The sequence below is a fragment of the Rhinatrema bivittatum genome, chromosome 5, assembly GCF_901001135.1.
Source record: "Rhinatrema bivittatum chromosome 5, aRhiBiv1.1, whole genome shotgun sequence".
NCBI lineage: Eukaryota > Metazoa > Chordata > Amphibia > Gymnophiona > Rhinatrematidae > Rhinatrema > Rhinatrema bivittatum.
This window is the reverse complement of record NC_042619.1, coordinates 107,395,805-107,413,139: the sequence shown is the minus strand read 5'-3', so window position 1 is coordinate 107,413,139 and position 17,335 is coordinate 107,395,805. Positions and strand designations below refer to the sequence as shown.

Here is a 17,335-nt window from a genome sequence, read left to right as displayed (position 1 = left end):
GTGCCATAAAATTGAATGGAAAGAATTATCAATTCACTGACCCTGAGCATCTCAGAACCCTTCTGGGAGATTGAAGGAATGTCAGGTAGTATAAATGAAGGGGGTTAGGAACTTACATTTTTTATACTTATTGCTTAAATAATTGCTCATAATGTTTAAATGCTTCTCTAAATTTTTCTTTAAAATCTCAGATTGATGTATGAAAAGTGATTCTTTTGAAATATGTAGTATGGATTTGAAAATATGTATAGAGTACTCCATCTGTAAAAGTCATTATAGCAAGTAATGTATTGTATTTACATATTAAAATCATAAATAAACAATTAAAAAAAAAAAAGAGGCAGTATGACATTTTCCATTTTATTAACCGTTCAGTTCCTAATAATTCCTAACATTCTGTTTGCTTTTTTGACTGCTGCAGCACACTGAGCCAACGATTTTAAAGTATTATCCACTATGATGCCTAGATATTTTTCCTGGGTGGTAGCTTCTAATATGGAACCTAACATCGTGTAACTACAGCAAGGGTTATTTTTCCCTATATGCAACACCTTGCACTTGTCCACATTAAATTTAATCTGCCATTTGGATGCCCAATCTTCGAGTCTTGCAAGGTCCTCCTGCAATGTATCACAGTCCGCTTGTGATTTAACTACTCTGAATAATTTTGTATCATCTGCAAATTTGATAAACTCACTCGTCGTATTCCTTTCCAGATCATTTATATATATAGGGGTAGATTTTATAATTTTGCGCTAGCACGTACTTTTGTTCGCGCACCAGGCGCAAACAAAAGTACGCTGGATTTTATAAGATACGCACATAGCAGCGCGTATCTTATAAAATCCGGGGTCAGCGCGCGCAAGGGGGTGCACATTTGTGTAACTTGTGCGCGCCGAGCCCGGCACGCGCTGCCTGTTCCTTCCAAGGCCGCTCCGAAATCGGAGCGGGCTCGGAGGGAACTTTCTTTCTAGCCCCCCGCACCTTCCCCTCCCTTCCCCTACCTAACCCACCCCCTGGCCCTATCTAAACCCCCCCCCACCACTTTTGTTGGCAGATTTACGCCTGCTTTTAGCAGGCGTAAATCTGCGCGCGCCAGCGGGCTGCTGGCATGCCATCACCCGACCCGGGGGCTGGTCCGGAGGCCTCGACCATGCCCCCGGGCTGGCGCCACACCCCCGGTCCCACCCCGAACCACCCCCTGACCCCAGACATGCCCCCGGACATGCCCCCTCCCCGCCCATTTTATGAAGCCCCGGGACTTACGCGCATCCCGGGGCTGTGCACGCGCCGGCGGCCTATGCAAAATAGGCGCGCCGGCGCCCTGCGCACATAAATCCAGCCTGATTTACGTGCGCAGGGCCTTTAAAATCCGGCCCATATTGAAAAGCACCGGTCCAAGTACAGATCCCTGAGGCACTCCACTGTTCACCCTTTTCCACTGAGAAAATTGACCATTTAGTCCTACTCACTGTTTCCTGTCTTTTAACCAGTTTGTAATCCACGAAAGGACATTGCCTCCTTTCCCATGACTTTTTAGTTTTCTTAGAAGCCTCTCATGAGGGACTTTGTTAAACACCTTCTGAAAATCCAAATACACTACATCTACCGGTTCACCTTTATTCACATTTTTATTAACCCAAAAAATGAAGCAGATTTGTTAGGCAAGACTTACCTTGGGTAAATCCATGTTGACTGTGTTCCATTAAACCATGTCTTTCTATATGTTCTACGATTTTGATCTTGAGAATAGTTTCCACCATGTTTCCCGGCACTGAAGTCAGGCTCACTGGTCTATAATTACATGGATTGCCCTGGAGCCTTTTTTAAATATTGGGATTACATTGGCCACCCTCCAGTCTTCAGGTACAATAGATGATGTTAATGATAGGTTACAAATTTTAACTAATAGATCAGAAATTTCATTTTTTAGTTCCTTCAGTACCCTAGGATGCATACCATCTGGTCCAGGTGATTTGCTACTCTTTAGTTTGTCAATCTGGCCTACTACATCTTCCAAGTTCACAGTGATTTTGTTCAGTTCGTCTGACTCATCTCCCCTGAAAACCATCTCCGGAAGTGGTATCTCCTCAACATCCTCATTAGTAAACACGGAAGCAAATAATTCATTTAGTCTTTCTGCAATGGCCTTATCTTCCCTAAGAGCCCCTTTAACCCCCTCGGGCATCTGATGGTCCAACCGTCTCCCTCACAGGTTTCTTGCTTCGGATATATTTTAAAATGTTTTTATTATGAGTTTTTGCCTCTATGGCCAACTTCATTTCAAATTCTCTCTTTGACAATGCTTATGTTTTATCCTATTTTCTTCAGATGGATCCTTCTTCCAATTTTTGAAGGATTTTTTTTGGCTAAAATAGCCTCTTTCACCTCACCTTTTAAGCATGACGGTAATCATTTTGCCTTCCTTCTACCTTTCTTAATGTGTGGAATACATATGGACTGCGCCTCTAGGATTGTATTTTTAAACAATGTCCATGCCTTTGACACTTTTAACCTTTGCAGCTGCACCTTTCAGTTTTTTTCTAATTATTTTCCTCATTTTATCAAAGTTTCCCTTTTGAAAGTTTAGTGTTAGAGCTGCAGATTTACTTATTGTCCCCCTTCCAGTTATTAGTTTAAATTTGATCATGTTATGATCACTGTTGCCAAGTGGCCCCACCACCGTTACCTCTCTCACCAAATCCTGTGTTCCACTAAAATAGCTCCCTCTGGTTGAAAGCACACCACCGGGACCCCACGAGGGAGGGGGGAAGATGCGCCTGAGTGACAGGAAGTTCGTCTTTGGCCTCATAGCTGCGAGCATTTGAGTTAAGGGATCCGGAGAGTTGTGGGGGAGAAGCTGTCCTACCACTATACTGGGACACCATGGGGGAGGAAGGAGGATGTTCTTGAGCAACTGCAAGTGCCTTCATTGTCCAGATAGCAGTGGGTGACTGAAGGGATTGGGATGGGGCAGCCTTGGGGGAGGGAGGGAAGGATTCTTACAATAGGACAAACATAGGGGCGGGAGAGAAGGATTCATACAACAGGGACAGCCATGGGGAAAGGAGGGAATGATTCATACAGCAGGTACTGCCATGGAGGAGGGAGGGAAGGATTCAGATAGTGATAGCCATTAGAATAATGACTTCTTACCCTCAGGAAAATGAGCTCTGAGAAGAAAAAGAGAGCATCTTACACCACATCGCTGAAAATGAAGGTTATAGAACATGTAAAGGAAGTCAATAATTGTATAACTGCAAGAGAATTTGACATTAGTGAAAACCTTGTCAGAGACTGGAGAAAAAAATGAAGACAAACTGCTAAAAATGCCAAAGTCAAAGAAAGCCTTTAGTTTCAAAATTGCACTTTTTGAAGGAATGGAAAAGGATTTGAATGACTGGGTAATGGAATGCAGATAGAATGGCTACATTGTTACTCAGTCAAGCATTAGTATTCTTGCCCTTCAAATAGCAAAAGAAGAAAAATATTCAGCGACTGAAGGTTTGAAAGAATTCACAGCATTGTCTGGTTGGTGTTCACAGTTCATGAACCGATATGGATTGTGCTTTCATCAGCACACAAAGATTTCACAGAAACTGCCTAAAGAGCTTGATCTGTTTGTTCCACAAATTCATTATTCAGCAGAGAATAAAGAATCATTTTGATATGAATAACATTGGTAATATGGATGAAATGCCTATGACATTTGATATGCCTGGCAGTCACACTGTAATTGACATTGGTGAGAAGACCATACTTGTAAAAAGAACTGGTCATGAAAAGATCCATTTCATGGTGGTCCTGTCTTGCCTGGCAGATGGCACAAAACTGCATCAGGTGGTAATATTCAAGAGGAAAACAATGCCGAAGAACCTAAAAATTCCAGCAGGCATAATGGTTTGGGTTCATCCTAAAGGCTAGATGGATGAGGAGGGAACAAAATGTTGGCTGTGCAAAGTGTGGGGTAGGCAATCAGATGCAGGGATAAGGAAACTATCCACTATTGGTGTGGGTTATGTTCCACACACATATAATAGAGGATGTGAAGGACGATGCAAAGTAAATGGTGATCATGTTAGCAGTGATTCCAGGAATTAGATGTCTGTCTCAACAAGCCTTTCAAAGACCAGTTGTGGCATATGTGGCAAGAATGGATATTTTCTGGTCAAGCAAAGTTATCGAAAGGAGGGAACCTAATGAAACCAGACATTGATTTGGTACCAAAATGGGTAAAGCATGCCTGGGAGTCATTTCCACCCGAAATGGTCAAGAAGTCATTCTGAAATGCAGCAAGAGCAATGCTATGGAAGGATCAGAAAATGACGTCATCTCTGAAGACAAAGACAAATCAGTATCAGATGATGATTCAACAGATAGAGAAAGCAAAGACAACATTTACGCTGATGGCATCACCAGAGAACAGTTCCAAAATGTATTTGGACATTTTGATGATGAAGAATCAGACTTGGAAGGATTTGAATGAGGAAAATGTACAGACGAGTTAGCGATGTGAGAGGGCTGCTAAGAGAGTGTTAGTCAACACCGATAACTTTTTTAAGCATCATAAGCGATTCAATTGTTTGACTAACATTGTACCTTACTATGGTCGATTTGTTGTTGGTTGATAAGTAACCTTTCATTTCGCCATAGGTAGCTGCATATTCCGTTGTTGTATTACCAGTCTAGTCAGCGTTATTTTCTGGATTGCTATCTATTCTGTGAGTACTGTTGTCACAATACTTACTGCACATTATCTTTGCAATAGAAGCCATTGATAACTTTTCTAAGTCGTAGAAGTGGTTTAAATATGTATGTAATACGCAGTCTCACTGTGGCATAATCGTCACTCTCTTAGCAGCCCTCTCACATCGCTAACTCATCTGTACATTTTCCTTTAATGACAGATGTCGAATATACTATATGTGTTCCTGTTTTGGTTTTAAAAGAAGCATAGTAAAACCGGGTTAGATATATAAAAATTACCTGTAAAACCATTTAATACATTATGCAATCTAAACAAGAGTTGAAGGCACATGTTTTTAAATCACTATGCCCTATGTTTTATATTTAGGTTTCTATAATATCCTTTATTTCTCTTTTTACTCACTTTTCAATTTTTACCTTTTTATTATTTTGTATCTGTTCCTTTTTATCTTACCTATGTTTTTATTTAAATTTTTATTAGCTTTTATTTATTGTCCCCCTTCTTTTTGATTTTATTAGATCATAACACCAAGTTGCTTAGCCTGGATTGTGTGTTTTTTGACTGATCAATGTTCAGTCACAATTGAAGACAATTAACAATGATAGGTATTTGTCACTTTTTGTACTCTGTATCTATTTTAGTTTTTCTGATCTACCCCCTCTTTTTGTTCTTCTGATCAATTCCTCACCTTCACTGTGGGGTGTGTACGGTCCACTTACCAATATATAGGTTAAAATATTCTTTTTGCACCAAGGTTATACACATAGAAATACATTAACACTGAGGTTGTGTACTCATACTACTTTTAGCACAATAACATTGACTTTTTAGTTATGTATGTCATTTATATATGTATTTTGTTAGCATTTATGTATATGTTGTTTTTGTTGTAAGTATACTTATGTATGTAACACATATATGTGTATTATAATTTATTTTCAAAATTTTCAAAATTGAATATTCTTTGCCCTTAATAGCCCCTGAGGCAGCTCCTGTGGGAGCGAAACTCGGCCAGAGTCGGGCTCATTCTAATAAAGGCTGCTTTACACCGATCACTTCGTGTTTCTTCGCTTATCAGCAATTTGGATCGGTTTCCGATTTGTTTACCATCTTCCTCTTATTTCAGCACATCATGACAGCTGGATCTTTCTTTTCATCTTACTCCACTATTGCCCCAACATTAGTATCTTTTCTGTTCCCACAGGCTGTTATCTCTCATCCATCTGAGTTTCAGACTTACCACAGTGCCTGTGGTTTTGGCATCAGGAATATCTTTTGACTGTTATTAGTTCTCCCTGCTGGCAATGTTTCTTGAGCCAACATAAAAAATGTGTGGCAAAAGGTACATTACTGTTCAATACATCTCCATAAATTTATTAATTTCATAACAAAAACAGAAATAAAAATTAATGCAATGCACGCTTGTTATCCAAGGAAGCCCCAGCACGGCCATGTTTTGTGTCAAGGCTGCATTGGGGGCTCAACAGGTGTTCAACATCTATGGACAAAAACAACTTTAACCAGTATTGAGCAGAAGGCTAATACAGAATTGGTAAAAATTGCAAGCAGAGGAAAAAATAGAACCTACGAATCAAAGGTGAAACCCCAAGTGTATACATACTTAGACTCAACTTCTGAGAAAAGCTGGAGCATCTAGCTTCCAAAATCTACAAAACAAGGATAAAACCTGTAAAGGTAAAGAGGCTGGGGGGAAAGGGGAAGGGAGAGAAGGGAAAGGGGGTGGTGAACAAGGGAAGGGGGAGAGGGGGAAGGGAATGAAAAGGGGAGAAAGGGAGGGGAAGAGAGGAAGGGAAGGACAGTAAAATAACTAGTTGAGACAACGAAGGAGGTGGGAACTTAAATGCAATAGAAAAAATAATGTGCAAGTATACCTTGATGCGGGGCATACAAGTGAAACTTCCATATAAGAAAACCTTGGGGGGGTGTATTAGTATTCTGGAAAAAATGGAAAGAAAACAATAAGGTAAATAGGGGAAAAACAGCAAAAATACAATCTCTCAGAAGCCAATCACAAAACTTACAGTGGTAGTGAAAATATCAAAGAGATTCAGAGACTGTGTGCCAGCATCAGACACAGCGTTGGCTGGAGGGAAACCTTGGGAGATAAATAATTATTCTAGAAACAAATGGACAAAACCTGGGTGAATAGAGAGGGGACCTGAATGAATAAAAACGTCTCTCAAAAGTCGATTGCTTAACTTACAGTTGCAGCGGGACTTCATAGTGAAATTTAAAAAATGAAATCAATGTTAATATTGAGCTTGTGTCAAAGGGGGATCAGTGGGGGAACCCATACTTACCCGTAAGATTACTGTACCTCCTAAAATTGAAAAAAATGGCAAGATAGTCATTGGTAGGAAAAGAGGAAATGAGGATAAAGTAGAGCAATAAATCAATCTAAAAATAAAAGATACAAGGTCGTCATCTGTGGTATTAGTATAATGTTGTTGCAGGAGCGAGTGTAAGCAAGGATACATTGTAACAAAGAGACAAGGAGTATTTAAACAGTGAGGGACCGGGTCAGAGAACACTCACTAAAAGGATCATTAAAATGGAAATTGAAATGCGGTGAATGTCGTGCATAAGAATTGTACCACAGGCAGCTCACAGGGAACATAAATAGGTATAAACTGGAGTTTGGAAAACCGCAAGGAAGGCAGAAATACTTACTTCAGAGATAGCTGTGGGATGGCAGATACCGTTGTGAAATTTTAAAAAAACTGGACCAGCAGCATTTCATGTAGAGGTTTGGACATGAAGGGGAACTTATTGGAGATAAATACAGAAGGCAAAACATGCCAAAACAGATCATGTGACTTGATTGGACCAATAGGGATGAAAAGATAAGAAATTAGGAAAGGAAGCCACTAAAAGAGAGAATGAAATGTAGCAGAAGGGAGGAGGGGGGAAGTAGACAAGGATAGGAGTGGGGAGGAAGATAAAAAAAACCTTAAAAAAGAAAGGGGGAAGGAGGGAAAAGGGAGGTGGGAAGGAGGGAAGAGGGAGGGGAAAAAGGGGGATGAGGAAAAGGAGGGGAAATGATAATGGTTTATTACTGCTGAGCAAGGGATTCGAGGACTGCCAGAAAATATATAGAATGTGAAGAGTAAAACAAAAAAACCTTGTTAAAAGAAAGAGGACCACTTGATCTCCCAATTAAGACCATCAGGTGTTAAAGAATTTGTTCATAGATCCAGCATTGTTCCTTTTGGATTAGTGTTAAAGAAAAATCACCGCCACACACAGGTCATGGAGGTTGTTTGAGCGCAAAGAATTTTAATGATGTTATGTCATGGTTGCAAGACTGTCAATGAGCAACTAGTGGTGCCTCACAACGTGCAGATCTCAGGCAGGAGTGATGTTCAATAATTCTGGCTTGTAGCTGATGGGTAGTTTTACCCACATACATCAATGGGCATGGGCACAAAATGACATAAATAACACCATTGGAAGCACAAGTGGTGTGATGCTGAAGAGTATATTGTTTGGATGGGACTGAATGTATGAAATACTGGATGGTTAAAGAACGGGTGCATACAGAACATTGGGAGCATGGGGAGTAGTGGCCCATGGTGGAATTATTCTGTACTGGAAGTGCTGATTTGAGCTCAGAAGAGACCAGCATATCCCGTAGTTTCCTTCCCCGTGTAAAAGAGAACCCGGGGAACTCTTGAAAAATAGCATGGGGTAGGAATATTCTCCAATGATCCTTGATGATAGACATAATCTTAATACTGTGAGACGAGAAAGGGAGAATACAAATGAGTTGGGAGGATGTGTCCTTGTTACGTGGTATAAATAGAAGATTGTGGTTGATTTAGAGAGCTCTTTTAAAGGCTTATTTGATAGCTCGGGCTGAATAACCATGGTCATGAAAGTGTATGGTCATAATTTTTGCTGGTGTAATGAAGTCTTGTCTGGAGGAGCAGATTCTTCAAAGCCAAAAAAACTGGCCCACCAGTATATTGTCTCATAGTGGACGCAGATGGTGACTAATGTAGTGGAGGAGGGTATTACGATCCGTGGGTTTCTGATACAGAGAAGTGCTGAATGAAGAGTTGTGGATGCTGACAAGAATATCCAGTAAAGAGATCTGAGATCGGTGTGGCTTATAATCAAATTTAAGGTGAACATTGCAGGTGTTGAGCCAATCAAAACATAAAAAGAACTGAATGTCCATGCCAACCCATATCAAGAATATAACATGTATATACTGGAGGAGACCGGGAAGAACTACTTAAAAGGAGAGTTATGGATATAATCGGATTTGAACTGAGAAACATATATGCAGGCAATCAAGGGGGCCATAGTGGCCCCTGTTGCGTTGCCCTTAATCTGTTGGAAAAAATCATCCAAAAATTGAAAACATTTTGGGTCAAAGCAAGGCACATCGAAGACACTAAGAACAAGGAAGGAATGCATTCATTGGAATGCCGTTGAGTTATGGTTGATTCCACGACTGCCACTGCCTCATCTTGGGGGATGTTATAGTATAAAGAGACCATGTCCAAAGTAACCAACAAGAAAGGGTCGGAAGGGAAAGAAAGGGTGTTCAATAATGAAATAAAATGGCCTGAATCGCAGACATAAGAGGGTGCTTGAGATACAAAAGGGCATGAAAAGAAATATAGGGATTTAGAAAGAGGTTCCAGGATGGAGCCGATCCCTGCTATGATTGGACGGCCAGGGGGAGACTCAAGAGATTTATGTATCTTTGGCAAGGTATAAAAAGTGGGGGGTAATGAGGGATTTTTCAATGAGGAAGTCAGCTTCCTTATTGGTGAGAAAGTGGTTGTCTAGGCCATACTGCACAATTTCAGAAATACCTGTGCGTAATTGTGGTATGGGATCTTCATATACAGGCTTGTAATATGTGCAATCTTCAAGCTGTCATCTAACCTCAGCTATATAATTGCTGTGATTCTGGATCACTGTACCTCTGCCTTTGTTGGCTGGTTTAATGACTATGGTATGGTCCTATAAGAAAGAAAAAAATGACCTCACATTCACATCATGAGACATTTTCGTACTTATTTTTAAAATCTAGTTCATAAAGAAAAAGATTATATAAGATTAGCTCTCAAAGGTGGACAGTAAAGGGTCTGTAGGGCTTGGCAGGACCCAGCGAGATTTGCGGGCCATAATGGAATATCGGAGGCAGAAGGGGCAGAAGCAAAGATGAGCTTAACTTTAAGTAGGCGTAAGAAACGATGAAAAAAAAAACTTGTGTGTTAAATGGATTATATTGTATTGATGGCACAAATGAAAGGCTACGTTGTAGGATTTGGTGCTCAAACTGGGAAAGTGGTCTGAAGGACAGATTGAAGATGATGAAGAGAGAAAGTGTTATTGCCATGGGTCAAAGGTGCATGTCTGGGAATGAGTGGTTCTGGGCATGGGGCCCTGTGGTTTGTTGCTTTGGCATGGTTGCTGCTGAAGACAACATGCTGGTAGTGAGGGCCAGCGTGTGTCTAAAAAAGAGGATGATAAAAAAGAACCATGGCCAAAGTCTAAAGGGGGATGAGCTGTCACTGGCGGGTCTGAGGGAGCACATATTTCATCCCCTGAGGAGTCGTCAGATGAGGAATCAGTTAAAGAGACCTTCTTTTTGGAAAAGTGAGATGTAGAAGTCATCCACGGGTAGACAAAACCTCATACATAATCCGAAGCATCTCTCTGGAATTTTTTTAATTTGTTTGATTTAAGATCTGCACAAAACTTCTCTAGATTTTGACAGAACTCAGCTAGTTGTGTGGAGAACATATCAGTGGGGAGTGAGGTTTTCAGATTCTCAATTTGGTGTTCACTTGTTCTTGTAAAGAGGAAGCCACCTGCTTGATTGTCTCAGTGATAAGCACCATCAAATCAAAAGAACATTTATTCAAAATCTGGTTCCATCTGGCAAGGAAGTCCAAATTCTCAGAGTGTAAACCAGGTTCTTTATTGATTCTCTGCCCTTGAGGGATGCGGCGGACCCGGCAGTACTCTGTTAACGTTGCTGCATGAAGTTCGGCTTTCGTGGTTTGCTTTTGGATGGCAATAGTATCAGTCCATGTAGGGAAAGAGGGCAAGGTAGAGGCATCAGTGAAGAATGGGGGTTCAGAAAAAAGAGCCTGGTAGTCCTCCTTGATGTAACTGAAAATATCCTTAGGGGCTGTGGAAGCCATAAGAAATTATTGGGCAAAGGCTATCGATAATGGTGGAGTAAGCAACACACACACATAGATTATTAGTATACAACGTAAAGAATGTGTGGCAAAAGGTAATTCACTGTTCAATACATCTCCATAAATGTATTAATTTCATAACAAAAACAGAATAACAGCAGCATTAAAATTCTTTGTGCTCGAACAATCTCCATGGCCTGTGCATGGCGGCGATTTTTCTTTAACCCTGATCCAAAAGGAACAATACTGGATCCATGAACTGAATTCTTTAACACCTGAAGGTCTTAATCAGGAGATCGAATGGTCCTTTCTTTTAACAAGACTTTTTCGTTTTACTCTTCACATTCTATATATTTTCTGGCAGTCCTGGAATCCCTTGCTCAGCAGTATTAAACCGCTTCCCTTTCCCTTTCCTTTCCTCTTCCCTCCTCCCCTCCTCCCCTTTTCCCCTTTTTTCTCCCTTCTCCCTTCCCCCTTTCTTTTTGCCATTTTTTCTTTCCCCTCTCCTGTCCCCGCCTCATTCCCCCCCCCCCCCCTTCTGCTCTGTTTCTTTTAATGGCTTCCTTTCCTAATTTCTTATCTCATTATCCCTATTGGTCCAGTCAAGTCTCATGACCTGTTTTGGCATGTTTTGCCTTCTGTATTTATCTCCAATAAGTTCCCCATCACATCCAAACCTCTACATGAAACGCTGCTGGTACAATTTTTTGAAAATTTCACAATGGTAACTGCCGTCCCATAGCTATCTCTGAAGTATTTCTACCTTCCTTCGGTTTTTCGGACTCCAGTTTATACCTATTTATGTTCCCTGTGAGCTGCCTGCAGTACGATTCGTATGCACGACATTCACCGTGTTTCAATTTCCATTTTAATTTTCCTTGTAGTGAGCATTCTCTGACCGGGCCCTCACTGCTTAAGAGTATCTTTGCTTATACTCGCTCCTGCAACAACATTATATTAATACCACAGATGAAGACTTGGTATCTTTTATTTTTATATTGATTTATTGCTCTCTTTTATCCTCATTTTCTCTTTTCCTACGAATGACTGTCTTGCTGTTTCTTCAGTTTTAGGAGATGCAGTAACCTTATGGGTCAATATGGGTTCCTCCACTGATCCCCCCCTTTGGCGCTGAGCTCAACGCCGACATCGATTTAATTTTTGAAATTTTACCATGAATTCCTGTTGCAACTATAAGTTAAGCAATCCACTTTTGAGGGATGTTTTTACTCATTCAGGTCCTCTCTTCATTCACCCAGTTTTTTGTCCATTTGTTTCTAGAATACTTATTTATCTCCCGAGGTTTCCTTCTAGCCGATGCTGTGTCTGATGCCGGCACTCAGTCTCTGAACCTTTTTGATATATTCATTACCACTGTAAGTTTTGTGATTGTCTTCTGAGCATCTGTATATTTTTGCTCTTTTTATCCCTATTTGCCTTATTGTTTGTTTCCGTTTTTTCCAGAATACTAATACACCCCCCAAGGTTTTCTTATATGGAAGCTTCACTTGTATGCCTTGCCTCAAGATATACATGCTCATTATTTTTCTATTGCATTTAACTTCCCCACCTGCTTCATTGTCTCAACTAGTTATTATACTGTCCTTCCTCTCCTCCCTTTCCCATCCCTTTCTCCCACTTTTTCTTTTCTTCCCTCCTCCCTTCCCCTCTCCCCCTCCCTTCTCTTTTTCACAACCCCCTCACTCCTTCTCTTCCTACCCCTTCCCCCCCCCAGCCTCTTTACCCCTAACAGGTTTTATCCTTGTTTTGTAGATTTTGGAAGCTAGAGGCACCAGCTTTTCTCAGTAGCTGAGCCTTAGTATGTATACACTTGGGATTTCACCTTTGCTTGGTAGGTTCTACTTTTACCTCAATTTTTGAGAATATTACCAATTCTGTGTTAGCCTCCTGCTCAGTACTGATTAAAATTGTTTTTGTCCATAGATATGAACACCTGTTGGTCCCCCTGATGCAGCCTTGATGCAAAACACGGCCGTGTCTGGGCTTCCTTGGATAACATGTGTGCATTGCATTAATTTGTTTTTCTGTTTTTGTTATGAAATTAATAAATTTATGGAGATGTATTGAACAGTAATGTACCTTTTCTACACATTCTTTATGTTGAATACTAATCTATATATATGTGTTGTTTACTCCGCCATTATTGAATGTTTCTTGAGCAACACTACTGCAGTTCTGCACAATATACATAATATATATTGGAACTTTTGGCCTAAGATGAAAGCTATCTGGTAGGGAGAAGGAGATGAATAGACACTGAGAGGAGTTGTGCAGAAAGGGTCCATCTCTACAATTTTCTTTCTATTTGCCTCTGGATGCCAAGTAAAGGATCCATCTCGCCCAGGGGCTACCTATTAGGGATGTGAATCGGGCTTTGGACGATTGAAAATATCGTCGATATTTTCAAAATCGTCAGAAATCGGGGGCTCCCCCGAAACGATAGGGAGGGAGACGTAAATCCACGCGCGCCAGCAGGCCCCCGGGCCCGCCCCCGAAACGCCGCGTCCCACCCTCAAAACGCTGCGTCGATCGGCCCTGCCCCTGATACGCCCCCGACAAAAAACCCCGGGACTTACGCGAGTCCCGGGGCTCTGCGCGCGCCAGCAGGCCTATGGAAAATAGGCGCGCCGGCGCGCAAGGCCCTGCTCGCGTAAAACCGGGCGGATTTACGCGAGCAGGGTACACACTGACTTTACTGCTGTTTGGGCAGTTTGAAAATTGCCCTCACTAAAACCAGTAAAATGTTAATTAAAAGCAACATATTGTGAAAGGTTTTTGTTTTGAGAGACATAAGTTTATATAACTGAGCAGAAAGAAAATATTGCGGGTTTGAAATCTGAGAAATAGATGGGAAAATAAATTCCTTTGTCATCTTTTAACAAATTGATAGAACCTTGGCAAGCAAAGTGTTACCTGATGTTCAAATTGAGTTTTTGATTATTGTAAGTAGATGAGTTTCTTTTAATTATATCTGCTTACTTAGGATGTCATGGGTAGAGGATGCACAAACTGCTACAGAAGCATAACCTATATAAGTTACAGTAGTTTTTATAAATCGGCTGAAAAGTATAATTTGTTTTAATTTTGTTGATTCACTTTTCATAAAAAGTGATGACTCATTCTCACACCAGAGACTAAACTAACTTACACCCTTGGCTGCAAACCATTTGCAGGGACAGAACAAAGTGTGCTTACTAAGCTGTGTAGGTGGACATAAACTCTAACCTGAACAACTCACCAGGTATTTCGCCTTCGCTTTCCTGTTTGTCTCTTATCAACAATTATGTTGTTTCCCCTAAAACTATGTTTTTGAATGTTGTGATACATGTTACTATAATGTTTGGTAGTATTGGCTAGAAACAACAAACTTGTTTTTCAGGGACATACATTACATCTAGGAGAGTGCTCTTGTAGGGGCACTCTCCTAGACCAATACATTATAGACATAGATTGCGTAATATATAGACAGGAAGATTGCTATTATAAAAGTTACTTGATGGAATATGTGCTACTTGTTTAAAATATGAAAACTATAAATCAGTAATGCTTTTTCCCAACTAAGAAATTTCCTATAATAAATGAAAACAGCAGTCTGTGATTATCTTAGTGTTAGTCACAATAAGAATCACAGTAGAAATCACTGATATCACTGGTGGTTAATTTTTGTATTTCTTCTTTTAGAATGTAGGGTTGTGAAATCCACTTCATACACCAAAATAGCTACAACATCACGCCGAAGCACCACCAAGAGTCCAGGTCCATCCCGGCGCAGCAAATCCCCTGCTTCTACCAGCTCAGGTAATGAAGGATATGTTCAGCATGCTGATTATTTCATTGTATCTTGATATTCAACACAATGAATGGAAAATATGCAAAGATTTCAGATTGCTTGTAGGCTGCATATGGCTGATCATGGTTATAACATTAGAATCTTATGCATATGATACATTATTAACAATAGGGGAGGATGATGAGAGACTTTCAAGCTTATTTTAATTCTGTGTAACCCCTCCTTGGTGGGGTGCACAGAAAGAAGGGGATCACACAATTTCCGAGGCTGTTCCTCAATATCCCGACCTCTGTTCCTTTCACACACATCTCACAGAAGCCCCAGCGACACCGAGGATTATCCACTTGGGGGGTGGGGGGTGGGTAGGAGAGGCATAACCTTCTGGGCCCCTGGTGCTGTAGTGGATAACACAGTCTCTGACATCAACTCGCACCCCACCTCAATCAAACTAGCCAGTATATATTCACAGGAGAGGGAGTCTTCTGGCAGGAAAGGCACACTGGAACAAAGCACAGAATGCAATGGTGGTGTTCTTTAACTTAAAAAAGATGATCCAAGATAGAATTACAAAAATCATGAATGGCAAAATAAAAATCATGACAACAAAAGCAGTGGTTTCTTTATCCATGGTGCCACATCTACTCTTTCTCCTTCCTGTAACAAACCAGTACCCACTGTCTCCACTATTCCTTCCTCATAGATGGTGGGATGATTATCTTCATTCACAATCATAAATGGGGGGGGGGGGGTATGAACCCCACAGATCTTCAAAAAATAGCTGTCTCAAAATATTTCTCCCATCCGTCCTTTCCAAAATAAGCAGCCTCACCCACTATTCGCTGGCCGTGGGGAAAAACTACCAACTTGCAATGTCAACAGCAAGGGAAAACTTACCTCACTGCAAAACTGGTCTCAAAAATATCCAAAACCTCTCTTCAAACATATCCCCAAAAATCCTCACCCTTTGCTGTTTATTGGGCGCAAAGCTGAAGACCAAAAACCCAGTCCTTCAAGACCAGTAGTTTGCCTGTCCTTCAGGATCTGGAAATCAGGGTCTCAATTCCAAAAATACAATTCTTTGCCAAACCTCTTCCAAAATGTAAGCTTCTCCAAAACTCTGAACTCCTGAGTCAGTCCACTGTGTAGCAGCAAAGACCCTCCTGTTGATCAGTGCCCCAGGGGAGCAGAAAGATCTTCTGCACATGCTCAGAGGGAAATTTAGGACCCTGAGACACATCCCATAAAAAGGTGGGACAGAAAGCCAGGGGAGGAACACAAAATGCAAAACCCTAAGAATGCTGGAAAAATGGAGACAAAATCTACATCCATTTACACGACTCCTTTTCCCACACGTTAAAAAGTTTGTAAAATCATATTTTAATTTATTTTGAAAAAATATATATATAGTCAAATTCCAGTCTTCAGAATAAACTAATTGTTGAGTTTTCTGCCTCGGTTTCCATGTTTTAGGCTATCATGGTCACCAATCAGATAGCAAACTTCGACAACTCTAAATCTTTGCAGTGATCAATGATGTCTTATTTGTTTGACATGGACTTGCTTTTTGCTTTCATCCTTGTGGAATGAACCAATCAATGTGCAAATGTATCTGTTTATATAGGCAGATAGGCTTGACAACCTTTGATCTAATCATGTACAGGCTATGTCACAGTGTGTTGTTTTATGACGGTGCAGAAAAATAATTCAATTTTAAGACAAGGAACTATAGATTACAGAAAAAGAGATATGTGTTCAGGTGGGTTATAGGTAGAAAAGGTATTGAAAGGCTATTTCTCACATATGCAGAGCAAAACAGTATGCAGATGTCTATCATAGCCCTAACGTAATTAAATAAGAAGAAAAGAAAATGAAGATAGAAGGGAGGGATTCTGGAAGCTACAAAGAGATTATAAATAAATTGAGAAAGAGTAGTTGAGTGCTGAAAACAAGTTGAACAGAGAACATTGTGAAAAAAAAGCTAGTTATGAGTCACTCTCAGTAGAATTAATTCATGTTTTGTGATTACAATCTTTGTCATAAGAATTAGATATTGGACAAATTTTCATGCCTGTTATACAAAATTTGACATTTTTATGACTCTGTCTTTGGATGGTGTTCCATTCCTCCTCTGCACCACAGATTACTACATGTGAAAACAGAAATCTGGCAAGTATAGGCCATGGTGTAAACATGATAACACTGTTATAGCTATACAGTTCAAGATTACAAGTCTTTCAGTTTTTACTGCTAAATGTAAGAACATAAATTGTAACTACATAAAAGAGATTCAATGTTACCACAGTGCCTGTCTAGCTATATATTTTACATTTTATACTGCCCATCTCCATAAAGACTCAAGCGGATATTGGCATAGTCTAATCAATATCAAATACAATAAAATACCAGCTATTCAAAACATAAAAACAATGTTATAAAATACAGTAGAATACCAGCAACTCAAAAAATACAATTATATCCATCAAACATTCTTCTTCTCTCAGGAAAAATAAGTGCCAAAAACCAGCCCATTTCCTTAACAATTCCAACAACAAACATGCACAAATAGTAGGGTAATTTTCAAATGCATTTCTGCAGGTAAAGCCCACAGAATTATTATTATTTTTTTTT

The 17,335-nt window shown here is 40.3% G+C and overlaps 1 protein-coding gene across 7 annotated transcripts in view; it reads left to right on the top strand.

Moving 5' to 3' along the window:
- The window catches only part of DCLK1 (doublecortin like kinase 1), a 755,703-nt gene that overhangs the window by 451,425 nt on the left and 286,943 nt on the right, over positions 1 to 17,335 (top strand). For all 7 annotated transcript variants that reach the window (XM_029602700.1, XM_029602699.1, XM_029602702.1 and 4 more), the window contains one exon: positions 14,599 to 14,715. In XM_029602700.1, the coding sequence (XP_029458560.1) occupies positions 14,599 to 14,715 (117 nt within the window). The remainder of the gene's footprint in view (positions 1 to 14,598; positions 14,716 to 17,335) is intronic.